Source organism: Mchenga conophoros, linkage group LG23 (assembly GCF_057382185.1).
Source record: "Mchenga conophoros isolate Kocher_MC1m ecotype Shallow Benthic linkage group LG23, M_conophoros_male_GT1.1, whole genome shotgun sequence".
In the NCBI taxonomy this organism is placed as follows: Eukaryota; Metazoa; Chordata; class Actinopteri; order Cichliformes; family Cichlidae; genus Mchenga; species Mchenga conophoros.
The window spans coordinates 50,448,993-50,464,395 of record NC_140547.1 but is presented as its reverse complement, the minus strand read 5'-3'; the positions used below and the strand labels follow the sequence as shown (position 1 = coordinate 50,464,395).

General features: G+C 43.3%; 2 protein-coding genes across 2 annotated transcripts in view; both read right to left on the bottom strand.

Moving 5' to 3' along the window:
* Positions 1-15,403, bottom strand: part of LOC146548263 (NACHT, LRR and PYD domains-containing protein 3-like) — a 289,433-nt gene that overhangs the window by 243,974 nt on the left and 30,056 nt on the right. The gene's annotated exons all lie outside the window — the stretch shown is intronic.
* Positions 2,230-5,213, bottom strand: LOC146548264 (uncharacterized). The gene is made up of 6 exons (XM_085263834.1): positions 4,585-5,213; positions 4,392-4,463; positions 4,174-4,292; positions 4,030-4,090; positions 3,845-3,939; positions 2,230-3,409 (listed from the first exon to the last, which is right to left on the bottom strand). The coding sequence occupies exons 1-6, from the start codon at positions 4,618-4,620 to the stop codon at positions 2,230-2,232; spliced, it is 1,563 nt and encodes a 520-aa protein (XP_085119960.1). The 5' UTR covers positions 4,621-5,213.

Here is a 15,403-nt window from a genome sequence, read left to right as displayed (position 1 = left end):
GATCATGAGAACGGTGAGCAAAGATCCCAGAACCACACGGGGGGACCTGGTGAATGACCTGCAGAGAGCTGGGACCAAAGTAACAAAGGTCACCATCAGTAACACACTACAATGGCAGGGAATCAAATCCCGCAGTGCCAGACGTGTTCCGCTGCTGAAGCCAGTGCATGTCCAGGCCCGTCTGAAGTTTGCCAGAGAGCACATGGATGATACAGCAGAGGATTGGGAGAATGTCATGTGGTCAGATGAAACCAAAGTAGAACTTTTTGGTATAAACTCAACTCGTCGTGTTTGGAGGACGAAGAATACTGAGTCTCATCCCAAGAACACCATACCTACTGTGAAGCATGGGGGTGGAAACATCATGCTATGGGGCTGTTATTCTGCCAAGGGGACAGGACGACTGATCCGTGTTAAGGACAGAATGAATGGGGCCATGTATCGTCAGATTTTGAGCCAAAACCTCCTTCCATCAGTGAGAACTTTGAAGATGAAACGAGGCTGGGTCTTCCAACATGACAATGATCCAAAACACACCGCCCGGGCAACAAAGGAGTGGCTCCGTAAGAAGCATTTGAAAGTCCTGGAGTGGCCTAGCCAGTCTCCAGACCTCAACCCCATAGAAAATCTGTGGCGGGAGTTGAAAGTCCGTGTTGCTCGGCAACAGCCCCAAAACATCACTGCTCTCGAGAAGATCTGCATGGAGGAATGGGCCAAAATACCAGCTACTGTGTGTGCAAACCTGGTAAAGACCTATAGTAAACGTTTGACCTCTGTTATTGCCAACAAAGGTTATGTTACAAAGTATTGAGTTGTATTTTTGTTATTGACCAAATACTTATTTTCCACCCTGATTTACGAATAAATTCTTTATAAATCCTACCATGTGGATTCATGGATTTTTTTTTCACATTCTGTCTCTCACAGTTGAAGTGTACCTCTGGTGCAAATTACTGACCTCTGTCATCATTTTAGGTGGGGGAACTTGCACAATCGTTGGCTGACTAAATACTTTTTTGCCCCACTGTATTTCTATTTACATTCAGGTGACAGCAATCCATGGATGGTTTCGACATGCAAGAGGATATTTTCCCCGGTGCCCAGCGGGAGAAGACACTGCTTGCGATGTCGATGAGGTCCTGTGGCCAGACCCCAACAGACGGCGGGATCCATGAGCCCACGTATGCACAATTGTCATGATTTTTTGTGTGTACAGTATAGTGTTTTTTCTATTACTGTATTATGTTTGTGTTTTGCTTTATCTGAATTGATGGTGCTGCAGTGGACAATATTGAGTAGGCCTATTTGCTTTTTTTGGTTGTTTGTGTCTCCTGAAAATGTGCCTTCAGAATAAACAATGACAATGAAAGACTGCAGTGTTTTATATGAAGTAGACTAGTGTGTCCCCCTGATCTGATCTGCATGTGATGCAAGTATGTGTCATTTTGTCAACAGAGTTACATCTTGACAGAGGAATGTTAGGTTTTGACAGCAGAGTTTCAGTTTGGCACAGATGTGAATGGTATATTTTGATGTGTCATGTTTACTTGTGTTTAGAGTTTTGGCACAATGAGCGACGTTTTGCAAAATGTGTTCAAGCAACGGGCAAAAACTGTAACATGTTTTTCACCAAAGATTTCAGCAATTATAAAAATTCAACTCAAGCTATTCAGCTATTAGCATTCACACTGCATTTTCTACAGGAAGTACATTTTATATACCAGTTTCAGTTCAAAGTGCATTAAAAATAATAAATAATTATTAAAAATAATACCATCAATATGTTACTGCACTACACTTACTGGACTTGTGGAAGTATTTTGAGAACCATAAGAGATTCTTACAAATGTTTGAAAGAAAAAAAATCTTTAACATAGCTGGAGACTCGTGTAGAAATATGAATGAGTTTATAAAGTTTCTGTCATGGTGTGCTGTGACAGGCAGGTAGTAGGACCCAAACACAGGACTCTTACGTGGAATGAAACTTGAATCGGCAGCTTTTATTACTGGAAACTCAGGTGGACTCAAGAAACTACAAACTAAGAAACAAGAACTAGGAAAACAAATCAGGAACTATGAACAAGAATCAAGTAAAGAACACGGAGGAGAAAAAACACCCAGCCCACTGAAAACTAAAGAAACCCCCAAAAACATGAAGAACAATCATTAAGGAACATATTTACATATTTAGAGTTACTGCAACACCAACACTGGGTCACAGCTTCAGTGTCAGTCGGTGACTTTTGGTCTGCAACAGCAGCAGAACAGACTTCTCAGTCTTTTGAAGAAGCCCTTTTTCTTCTTCTTGATCTGACGGTCTTCGGACTTCATGCTGGCTTCAGGTTCTGGAAAAGGTTCCTCAAAGGGAACATCAGGAACCGGCCCAATTTCAGAACAAGATCCGTTGATCATATGATCTTCACCTTCAACACAGGATTTGGACTCGCCATAGGGTTCCTCACAGGGAGCGTCGGGCTCTGCAACACTTTCTGACAGAGCTCCTTTGATCGTAAGGTCTCGAGTACTCAGACTGGATGCCCTTTCAGAAAGAAGTTCCTCACAGGGAGCGTCGGGCTCTGCAACACTTTCTGACAGAGCTCCTTCGATCGTAAGGTCTCGAGTACTCAGACTGGATGCCCTTTCAGAAAGAAGTTCCTCACAGGGAACGTCGGGCTCTGCAACACTTTCTGACAGAGCTCCTTCGATCGTAAGGTCTCGAGTACTCAGACTGGATGCCCTTTCAGAAAGAAGTTCCTCACAGGGAACGTCGGGCTCTGCAACACTTTCTGACAGAGCTCCTTCGATCGTAAGGTCTCGAGTACTCAGACTGGATGCCCTTTCAGAAAGAAGTTCCTCACAGGGAACGTCGGGCTCTGCAACACTTTCTGACAGAGCTTCTTCGGCTGGTGGAACATTTGCCACTGAAAGGCCGTCAGAGGAGCGCTCACCATTTGTGCTCTTCACATCAGGACTTGAAGGGGGCTCAAAGATTTCACATATCCGGATCCTTGCTACATCAGCAATGGTCTTCAGCAACAGGGGTGCAAAGTTTGCAACTTGGATAGACAGAATTTCTTCAGGAAATTTCTGTCTAATCTCCGTCAGGATGCTGTCAACCAGATCGTCTCGGATAGAGCGGGTGAAGACGGCCTGTGTTTCCATCGCCGTGAGGCTCTTGGAGACACGATCTAAAGTGGCCTTGGTGACACTGGTGGAGAGGATACTTAGACTCTGGGAGGCCATGTTTAGGAGGGGGCGAGGAGGAAGCTCCCAGAAGCCCTGGAGAACGCGGGGAACTACCTCGACCACTACCTCCTGCGCGGTGAGCAGTTTGCTGTTAGGCTGTTCCTGCTGCTTCTTTTTCAGGATTTCAACGTAATCCTTCACCGCGCTGAGGAATTTAGGTGCTCTGTAGAAAAACATGATAAGAGTTATCTGTTAAACATATTCAAAGCATCATTTAAATATTGAAACACTGTAGCTGGACTGTTAACCCTGTAACCACCTTTGTATCATACATGAGTTTCTGAGACCTCGATCTCATCAACATGATCAATACTTGCTATAATTTCTAAATGTTGTGGACAAAACTCTTTTTTAGTCTAAAGTTAACATTGTCGTTAACAAAAAGTTGCCAAAAACACCCAGTGTATCAAATGTGATACAAAAAATAAATACACAATAAAAGTAAATCATACACAACATGACATAGCAAAGAACTCATGTGTGGCTTTTGTTTAAAGGGTTGATAAACATCTCAGTTCCAAAGAATCTGAATTTTCTGGCTGTTTTTTGACGGGTTGGGTCTTACAGGGTTAATAACTGTATGTTACATGTGACTCACTGAAATTTAGGAGGTACGGCCTCTGGGAACTGAAGAAGCAACCTGGCTTCAAATTCAACGTCCCTCATTTTATTGCTGACGTTCACCGCCCACACCTGAAACAGAAAACACATTTACAGTGCGCTTATGTGTAAAGGTTATGTGCACGTAATGAAAAAAAAGTCTTGTGGGTTTTCTCGTCTTACCAGCCTTAGAAGAGGTTTGGCTTCCTCTTCGTCAAAATCCTCTAACTCAAACTCCCACAGCCTTCAAAAGAAAGCAAAGCAGAGGTTTTCTCTCAGCACTTACACGTCATCACAAACAGACTTTCAGGTGTGACAGTAACTCACTGCTCTCTGAGCGTCTCCCTGCTCTTCTCCACCAAAAGATCTCTCAGATCTTCAGCAGTGAGGTTCGGTGGAATTAGATCTTCCTGCTGAAGTCTGAGAAACTCCGTCATTATCGCAACCTAAAAGTAAAGGAGACATTTAATCACCACCACTCTCAGGTCCTCAGAAATGACCTGATATTTTCTGTCAGCTTTGGTTTGCATGAATCTGGGTCTAACCTGAGCCTTGTAGCCCGGAAGATACCAGCAGATCTTTACAGCTGTTTCATAAATCGGTGTGTTGAACAACACCTGTCAAAGAAATAGCAATTTAGTCATTGTTACTTAAAATGATTCTCAGTTTGTCAACTTTTAAAACGACATCAAATTCTTCAAATTACTGAAATGCAGTAAAAGCAAAAGCGTCACATACCCTGATAGGCTTATAGATTCCTTGACTCTTTTCCATTTAAACGTGTTCAAATCAAAGTCAGGAAGAAAAACGTCAACTGCTCTCCAACGATGGCGTACGGGGGATCTGGACCTGAAAATGCTCTCAGCTCGGTGGTCTCGCACAGATGAGCTCTTTTGACAGTCTGATGTTTATTTATGAATGCAGAATTTCTTGAGCAGTCACCATGGAAACTTGATGCAGCTTCATGTTGTTAAATTAAAAGTAAACACTGTGTATTTTGCACTACACTCCACTAAACTTATCATATAAGTAAATAAAGTGTGGGTTAGGTCCCTCCTGTGGAAAGAGCCACACAAACCGATGGATCAGAAAAGACAAAGTCAGCTACAGCATGCCTTTTCATATTATGTGCCTGCTTATCTCCATTTCTTTACAGTAGATGGGAACTTTTGCAGTAAAGCAATGGCTTACAAACAGTGGACTGTGGACTAATGCAGACATCTGAAGCCTGACAGCAGCTGGTATATACACAGCTTTGGACAAACTGGCCCTTTAAACAGCCCAGAGGAAGAAGAGACCTCTGCGTTATCAGTGCAGCCTAAAGCACAATAATAATAATACTATTAATATGATTTTTAGAGCAATAATGCCCCAAATACTGAAGTCATTAATTACACATTCATCATGCTTCACAGGAGGTCAGGAGTGACCGATGAACGTGATGCTACATTAGAGTCTGTCCTATGAGTTCAGCAGGAGGAGGTGAACCCACAGCTGGGACCAGTTCTCTAGTGGGTCCAGTATCATACTTGTGTTCATCCTGGTCTGAACCTGGTCAGAAGAACTGACTTCACTTTTGAAAATTCAATACTTATAAAAGGTAACCCCAAACAGTCTACAACGGCTGTTTTCTGTCCACCGAAGCAAATTTGATTGAGGAGGTTTTTGTACCTTCACTTCTCCAAAAAGCAAATAAAGAGATTAAACAAAGATTTACTGAACGACCGTCAGAATTCCCAGAGCTAACGTAGATCGCTTTATGCTCTTGAGTCAGGAGGGATAAGAAAAGTGACTGCAAACATTGTGGAACGATTCATAGCGTTTGATTGCTTGTGTGAATGTATTAAACAGGAAACCAGGAGCTGCAGAAACCCAGTAATGCTGAAGACGCATGCGTGTGCGTTTATTACAGGTTTTTCTGAATGCTTAAACCCTAACTGTGATTCTTACAGCACAATTCCTAAAACTATTGATACTTATAGCAAAACCACTCACTGAGTGTGCAAAACTAAAAGTACAAACACTGCTTTGCACTCAGTTTGCCATTTTGTAACACACACTTTGCAAACCTGTAGCTACAATCCACTGCACAGCACTCTTTTTGCAGAACTGTAAACACAACTCACTGCTTTGCACTCAATTTCCAAATGATCAACGCACTCCTAGCAAAACTATACACATTTATGGCCATTATTTACACTATTTTGTCAACTGTCTGGCACACTGCCACATGTGAAAGCTTTTTTAGATAATTAGTTCACTTTGCAATCAGCCTAAGCACTATGATACAGGTAAGCTCTGTGTGTGGAGTACAATGGAGGGAGCAGGAAGAGTGAGAGGAGGCCGAGGAAGAGGACGTGGAGGTGAAGAAGTAGGATGAAGAGGACGACAAGGACAAGGAGGAGCAAGAGGAGGACGAGGAGGGGGGAGAGGACGGGTAAGAAGAGTAAGAAATAGAATTGCTGATGACATCAGAGCTACAATAGTGGACCATGTCATCAACCGTGGAGTGACCCTGAGGGAAGCTGACCAACGGTTTTTTTGGTTTTTCTCAAACTTAAGTAACTGAAACCTTTCATTGAACTACAGCAGAAACAGATTGGAAATGCCAAGTTATTCTAACACTAGTGGACTTGTTAAACAAAACATTTGTTTCACTTCTTTCTCAACATGCAGCACCATTAAGAACAGTGGACCAGCATAGTTGGTCTGCATGAGCACACTTACTGCAACAGTTGTACATGCTGAAACTGGTTGCTGGCAGCTGATGTGAAGAAATGTCTGGACACATCAAAAGTTTTCTTTTTCTTTTTCTTCCTCCCTTGGATAACATACACATGGCAAATAAAAACATGTAACTAGGGTGACGTGAAGTGTGTATCATCAGATTTAACTAAAATATAATGAGGCTGTCCATCTGTGAAGTAATTGTTCCTTCAAAAACCACTGTGACAACAGATTTTATTTCATTCATTTGATGGTTTTCTATTCTGTATACTGGAACTTTTTAATAGCCCCCCTGTCCACACATCCTTGACATGAGACTTTCTGCAGAGTTGCACATGATGAATGCACACAAAACTTAAAGTGTTGCTGTCATATTTTTTTGGATGTGGTTTGTTGTCATAATCAAAAACGTGTCTTATTTTTTTATTTGTTTTGTTGCTGATCGGCCATTGGACTGCTGAGCCTGCAGTGAACAGCCAGTCACTGACTCTTGATGCTAGAGCAAGGACAACTGAGCTCTCTCTCTCTCTCTCTCTCTCTTTTAAATAAATAATACGTTCGAGCTGTTTATGTTTTTGACTTGTTATGGACTATGACTGGCAATGGGAGGGCTGGCGGACTCATATTATGGAGGTGGAGGGTAGACACATTTTGTGTGCAAGAGACCACATACTACAGTGGTGATTGACACAGACTTCAATGGACATTTAGGTGAAGGGAACAGAGGTTATGAGGTGTTGGGTAGGTGTGGTGTTTAGGAGAGAAATCTAGAAAGACAGATGTGGGGCAGATTTTCCAAGTGGAAATGGCCGTGGTGCACACATACTTCAAGAACAGGGAGGAACTTGTAGAAATATATGAAAGTGGAGGAAGCTGCACACAGGGCAACTAAATATTATGCAGAAGGTGAAATCAAAAAGACAGGAGACAAGGAGGTGTCAGGGAGAATGCAGCTATGCAGCATCAAATGGTAGTTTGAAGGATGAGTTTGGACATCAAGAAGAGGAAGTGAGTGAAGGCAGAGACATGCAGGAGTATAAACAGGCTCTGGGTAGTAGGGAAGACTTACCAGATGGCTGGGATAGTACAGCTTTATTGAGATAAACTGCCAAGAAGGGGTTTGACGTCTTCTCTGCACAGAAGAAAGGGAAAAAAGAAAAGTGATTTTGAAAGTATTTGAAGGAAGAGATTTACAAAGAAAAAGAAGTGTAGTTAGCGAAATGAAGAAAATAGACCAAGAAACTGGGAGGCTAGGCATGTAGCAGAAAGAGGTGACAAAGGAAAAGGCTCAGTGCCACGTATGTGAAGCTGGACCCCAAGGAAATGAGGGAATGAGACTTGCTAGGCAGAGAGTGAGTTTGAATGGATGTTCAAACCCAAAAAAAAGATATATTCACATAACATAGATTGAAAGAAGCTGCAGGTGGCACAGCAGCTTTAATGTCTTCCAGACAGGAAGTTTTGGAAAGAAATATCATCATTTCCCAGATTTTACTATCTTAGTGTTCTGTAACAAAATCACTGTTGTGCGCATGGTGTTAGAGATGATGATGATTACAAAAAAACTTAATGTGCTAGTCGTGCTTTTCTTGAGGGATTTGTCCTTCCACCAGTTTTCATGTCATTGGAATCATTTGTATTCACTGATTCTGGCACTTATTTCATCAAACCAAACTCCAAGTAAATACTTTCGGCTCTTTGGTTTTGTCAAACGAACTAATGTAAAGAATGCCTGGCTGTGCACTACACCACGCAGTGGGAATTTGTCTTCTCCAGTTAAATTCAGGATTAACTTGCTTTATAACACAGACCTCAAAAGTAACCGTTATAACCCCAAACACAAGAAAATGTGATCTACAGCACAGTGAGAACTGGCAACGCTTATCTGGAGGGGTCAGAGTGAATGAACTGGACACCTGTAGAAGCAGGATTTGATTTCCACTGATTTCCTTTCCGATCCGATACCAAGTAAAATTCAGGCTGGTATCGACGATACTGATCTGATACCGATACTCTGCACAAAAACTTATTTTTTTTACTCTATCTTTTATTTTATCTCAAATTATAGCGTCGTAATGATCACAGGACATCAGATTACTTGTTCTTATCACTTAATGATGCAGAATTATCATATAGAAATGAAAAACCTGAAGTTGTGGCTATTTGTTGCCTGCCTGCAGCATTAAAGGACTCCGTGAGAGACGTCTGTCTCGCCCTGGCAGCACCTCTCCCTCTCCTCCTCTTCAGTTCGCCTCAACATACGCTCGTCATATTCTGTGATATGATTCACTCTGAGGTGTTTGACCAGGTCAGCGGTGTTACCACAACACCTCACATTCTTGCCACATGTATGGCAAACCACGTCTCAGCTGTTCGTGGAGGTAAAATACGTCTGCACATGACTCTGTTTACGCTCAGCCATTGTTGTGAGTGTGCACGCCAAGGGGCCGGACACAATGACGGGTATCGGAGGAATCGATATTTCAGTATCGATCCGCACATCACTAGTTGAGATACGTTTTAAAGTAGTCCAAAAAACAAATGCATATTTTCCCGAACCACTGTTCCTTGACTAAGGTGGATAACGTGATGAGGTCAAGGAAGGGTGTGACGGAGATTTGATTGAAAAACTTTGTCGTCCGTTAAAGTTTCACGTTGGCTTTTTCATCTTGAAAGCCCTCTCTGCTCGTGTCCAACCCGGGTGAACAATCACAGATGTGAGAAATGTAAACAAACCGTCCACAGAACGCTGATCAGGTTATTTTAAGCGCAAGAAAACAAAAACGTTGCGCTCACCGTCGGCGTCACGGACGAGGCCTGGGGGTCCGGGCCCGTCCACAAAGGTCATTGTAACACAAATCATACGATTGCTAATGAAAATGCTATAAAGCTACATCGCAGATAAGTCTCTGGAGTAACAATCAAGGCCATGTTAGTTATTTGATGAATAGTATCTGTGCCACTCATGGCGCATGACTGAGGAGGACGTTGACCTCTGCAAGTCAGGAAAGTCTGCTACTCATTGTATAAATATGAGATTTTTTTCAAAAACCAGCCAGCCATCATCTCGGGAGGCTGACTCCAAAGTACCATCTCACTTCAAACTTGCAAAACAAGTCGAGTCGATGCGAGCGCACTGCTTGTTTCTAGTTAGTCTTTAAGGATGACAGCATTAGTCTGCTCCTTTGTATGAAATAAAGTGAGTCGAGTCCATGTGGTCTGGCACCCACCCACATTTCTCTGCTAGTGATCCATGAGGACTCCACCTTGTTGCCAGTTCTCTTGTGTGGAAGCTTCAGGAAATGACAGCTTCACTCTGACGTGTGTGAGCTGTGTGAGGTCTGTGGTTAGAAGTTTACAGTGTTTGCTCTTTGTGTCGTCTGTAATATGCTCTATGGCTTTAAAAAAATGGCCACATGTTTCTGTAGCTGAATTTGTCCATCTCTGACCTTCTGAGACTGTATTTTCAAACAGGGACGTTCTGACTTTTCTTCACCTTGTACTTCATTCTGCAAATGTTTTATACTCTATTAGAGTTATTACATTATTCTGTTATGCTATAAAATCAACCCCCATATAAGATCGTACTTAAGAAATACATTTAAAAACCTTCCTGTGCAAATAACCCAAGTTATCTAGAAGAAATAAAAACTGCACCGCAAACCAAACTCAGGTGTTCGACCTGTTGAGCTCGGGAAACTAACTGGTGTTTCATTTTAGTGAGTGCTTTGTTAGATTCCTTCATTTGAACCAAATGAAGTTGATTAAAGTTGATGCATTGATGTGTTTGAAGTGTTTTGTTAGTTGCGATGGATCTCCTGCTGTCTTTTTTCCTCATTATTAAAAGAGGATTTCTTTGAATTTCAAACATCCATTTCCTGTTTATCTGGTCCCGGGTCACAGGTGCAGCAGTCTAAGCAGAGAATCCCAGACCTCCCTAAACAACCACTTCCTCCAGCATATCCAGGACAATACTGAGGCATTCCCAGGCCTGCTGAGAGATATAACCTCTCTAGTGTGTCCTGGGTCTGCCCTGGAGACTCCTCCTCATGGGACAGGCCCCAAACACCTCACCCAGGATATTTTTAATTAAAACATCACAAATAAGTCGTCAGGTCTGATGGTCACATTTGTGAGATTCAACCACCATAAAGCAGAGATCACACAGGACACACTGTGTAACCCTCAGCTCAGGTGTGTTCAGGACATTTGCTTGGAAGAAGCCGTCTGTGGATAAATCCTGCTCTCCACCTCAGCTGTCAGGTTTATCCAGAGAACGGCCGTCCTGACTTCCAGCAGCCCCACAGTCCTCGTTTCTAATAAACTGGCATCACTGAAATGAACCGTCTGCCTCGCTGTTCAATAATCTGCTCTTTGCCAATTTCCCAGCAGAACCTTCCACTCATATCAGCATTTTTCTGTGATTCTCACATGAACTAAACAGAAAAAGCTGAAGCCAACCTCAGAGTTCCCCGTAGTGAGGAAGAGTTTCCTCTGAGCCACAGCTGAGTTTGATGCGTCCACAAAGGAAGACTGACAGGAGGACAGACTCTGGGAGAAAGGCAGATATTAAAAGATATGAATACAAAGTACGCTGCAACAAACAGGACAGCAGATTATGAAGAGCGGTTAGACCTTCATGTGTCAGTCATTGAAATGTGATCAAAGTTACCTGTTTGACATCCTGATAGAAGAAAATCAGCTTCTTGGATCCGTTTGCAGCAAAGAATTCATGGATCAGACTGAACTGGAAGAATCAGACATTAATGACTCAAAGGTTCAACTCTGAGGAAGGATCACGTCTCTGAACTTACTCTGTCATCAGAGACGATGGCGTCTTCCACCGCCGCCTCCTCCAGGCGGCCGGCGTCTGCCAGCCTGCTCATCAGGTATTTATGTCGGGCATCCAGAGCTGCCCGCCGTTCCTCCTTCACGGCTCTCGCCTGTTTGGCTACTTCTCTCCTCGCCTCATTGGACAGCAGCATCGTCCTTTTACCAGACACCTGGAGAAACATCAGCTCAGTCTACAGACGCAGAGACCAGTGAGAGCTTGGCCCAAACATCTGCAGGTTTCTGAGGACCACGTTTGACCCTGACTGGAGGCATCGATTCTGAGTGTGACTGCCTAAACTGAGCTACTGTCCCCCCTCCACTGAGACGTTGTCCTGTGATGTGTCATGGGGGGAAGTGTTCCTCACGGTTGGACTCGTGAGAAGCTCAGTCAGTTTATTCAAACTTTAAAAAGACGCATTTTCAGTCTCTGGATTTCAGCAGAAACAAATGTGAACACAGCACTTTTTGATTGAGTATAAAAGGATGAAAGAGTCAGTGATTAGTAACATTGTTGCTGACTGATGCTGTTGTAGAGCTGTCTTTGGATCCTCACCTTCCTGGAAGCCTTCCCTGGATTGCTCATATATCATTAACTTGTTTGTGTTCAGTAGAATCAGGTGTTGTGGATGCAGGTCGTAGCTGTGTGAGGCCTGTACAGTCAGCGCTGTGTGAGCGCTGTGTAACGTTAGCTTAGACTTCTTTCTGTTGTTATCATCCTTCAGGTTAATGTTGTTTTCATTATGCATCACAGGAAGTGTGGGTGGCTGTTAGCCTCACAGCTCATGGAGAGTTGCTGCTGCTCTGCCTCCTTTTTGATGTTTCTGCTCTTTGTGGCTTTGTGTTACTTTGTGTCGTGTCTGAAACAAAGTGAGTCCATGTTACTAACTGTAGTCGGCTCTCTGTCTCGTGCACAGCTGACTGTTGTCTGAATGAAAGTGTTTTTGTACTTTGTGTAATCTGTTGGGTCTTTGAGCCCTTTTTAAACAGCATATGAGCCATATGTATGTGTGTATATGAAAGGTTGTTTGTAATACATCAAATTGTTGCTTATTCTAGAGCTGCTGCTGTGCCTGATTGGTCTACTCGCTCTAAACTGAAGGTTGACTTGATTCTTTTGGTTTTTTACATTTTGTCAATAAACCAACTTCTTTATGATTTGAACGGCGTCTCTGACGTGTCACAGGCCTGTCAGCTTTCTTGGTGATTGGTATAGATTTGAGCTTCATGCTCTGGCTGTTGTTGGGTTTTCCTCTTTCATATTAAAGCTTTTGTCCTACATTTGGCTCTAAAGTCTAATTCTAATCCCAGCACTGTGTCTGGGTGTGTGATGCTTGTTTTCCTGCTCTTTCTCATGAAACAGTCACAACATTCTCAGTCCAACTTTCACTCTTTGCTGCGTTTGCTGCAGCTGCAGTGAACATGGTGCCGTTTGCCTTTAAGAAAGTTGTGCACAAAGGCTTTTTCTCTAGCAGACAGCTGTGTGGCTAAAAGTCAGATCATTTTTTACCACCTCAGTCACACTGGACTGAAACAAGAGTGAAACTAGGAAGAATCAGAGTTTGTCCAGTGACTGCACTGATTTTCTTCATATTCACAAACTGATTCTAAGTAGTTGCATCAGCTAATCACCCGGACACTGAGCGTCCAACACGCTCCCTGAAGGGAAACGATTACATCCTCCAAACAATCACAATCTGTCTCTGAACGACTGGAATTATTCTCTGATTTGTCAATAACTGGAGTTTATCAATGCAGACACGTTGCCAACATGATGAAGTCAGTCTGAGTCGCATCTCTTTGGCTAACTTAACTCAAGTGGTTGCCGACTATTCTGGTTCTATTCCCATATAACAGCAGGGTTGCTGAGCACCTCTGTCACTCTGCACTTATGTTCCCAGTTCTCTTTTGTGGAGGAATTTTCCAGGAATTCCTGGGACCAGCTTTCCATGAGAGACCCGATCAGGAGCGACTGTCCTGGACACTCCCAGCATCACAGGGACTCACAAACCCGTCTACCACAGTGAGAAGACTGATGGTCACAGGCCCACATGTAGCTTTAGATCACACGTGTGCACTTCCTGTGGTCACTGCTGTAACTCTAGACTCACCGAGGGGCCAGTGGTTGGTGAGGCGGCAGCAGCTGAAGTCATGTGACTAATGGCTCTCAGCTTCTGTCCTCCTATTCGCCGGTGTCCTTCACCTGTCACACCTGGTCAAGAAAGAGTGAGAATGTTCAGAGCTTTAATGGAAAAGAATATTATTACATATAAAAGGCCTCTAACAAGTATTGTAGTGTTAATCAGGATGAAGTCCATCATGAACACTTCAGAGTGCTTCAGACAGTCGGTGTTTCATCCACAGAGCCTCCAGTCTGCATATCAAAGGATCCTGAGGAATGACAGAACCCCGAGTTCCCCTCATTACATTCATGTGTGTGACTGTGAGGAAAAGGTGATTGTATGAATGTGTGTGAGCGAGTGAATGAGGCTTGTATCAGAGTGGAGATAATGTCAGCGGCACAAGCTGGACGCTGCAGGTGTCACATGTGAATCTGTGCATCAGTGTCTGCACCTTTGTGGAGGTGAAGCTCAGGAGGTTTGGATTTGTTCAAAGCTCTGTCTGCTCCATCTTTCTTTCCCTCAGGCCTCTCCAGATCAGGAAGGAGGTCCTGTTCTCCTTCTCCCTCCTGGATTTCTGGATCCAGGGAAGGATCAAAGTCTCTCAGCCCAGCATCAGAGCTTCTGGCTGGGGGAGGACTGGAAGTTTCAGCTGGAGGCTGAGAGCCTGGATCTGCCATCTGAGTCACAATTCAAATATTCTCAGTAATCTCAAAAAGCAACAGAAAGGTGCCATTTTCATGAGCAGTGGGTTATCCAGCAGTTTGATTCATGTCAGCAGCATTTAGTTTGTAACTGCTGACTCACCTCTGGCTGTGTCCTGCTCTCAGGGTCACAGTGGACACTGTACCTTTGACCGAAGCTGCAAAGACAGTCAGCAGGGGTCTGGATGCATTCAGCACCACGTCCTTGTTGGGCAGACACCTTCAGTGACAGGACAGACAGTCCAAAGTAAGGAGACGTGGGACACAGTGAAGACACAGAAACAGAAACCAGAACTATAATCACAAAACAAACTCAGAAACATAAAGAGTGAATCAGCTGATTCAGTATTTGTGACAAAAACATGGATCCTGGTTAATAACTTTTATTTGTTTGTTTCTGTATTATTTTGTGTATCGTTCTTATGAGCTGTTGTTTTGTCAGTGAAATATTATTTCATTGTTTTAAGCTTTTTGTTGACTTTGAAGTGCTTAAGTTGATATTTTTGAACATTTAATTTGTTCGATTATTGTCGAGTCGATAAAACTGTCAAACGCACAGCTGCTTCCAGCACGGCCGGAGGAGAGGTGGCCGAGCAGACGCACAACACACACAGCTCACAGGTTTGCATTTCTAGATATTGCAGATGTTGCAGAAATTGAGAGTAAAGAACTCGGAGATCCAGCGCTGTCTCCTGCCCCTTATTTATACACCACAACACAACGACAGGCGTAACTCACACAAACGGGTAACATGAGGCTCAGATGCTTTGGACGTGTTCACATATACTGGACACAGAATGATGAAGATGGAGCTGCAGGAAGGAGGAAAAGAGGAAAAACACAGAAAAGATTCACAGATGTGGTGAAAAAGGACACGACAGCTTCTGTTTGTTAGTTTGGTTTTTCTTTATTTGGTAAAGATTCAGAAATAAAGAGAAGATCACATGTTTGAATATTATATTAACGTTCTGTAATTACAACAAGTTGTAAAATCTTTCCAGAGTGAGACAGAGACTGTGCAGAGACTGTAGAAGGACAGAGCAGCAGCAGAGCAGTCCAGATACACTGATGATCCTCTGTCAGATCCAGAGGGACACACAGGGCTGATGCTGGACTCTACATTGTGTCTGACAGTGGAGCTGTTCTCAGAGCAGTTCACTCTGCAGCACTGACAGT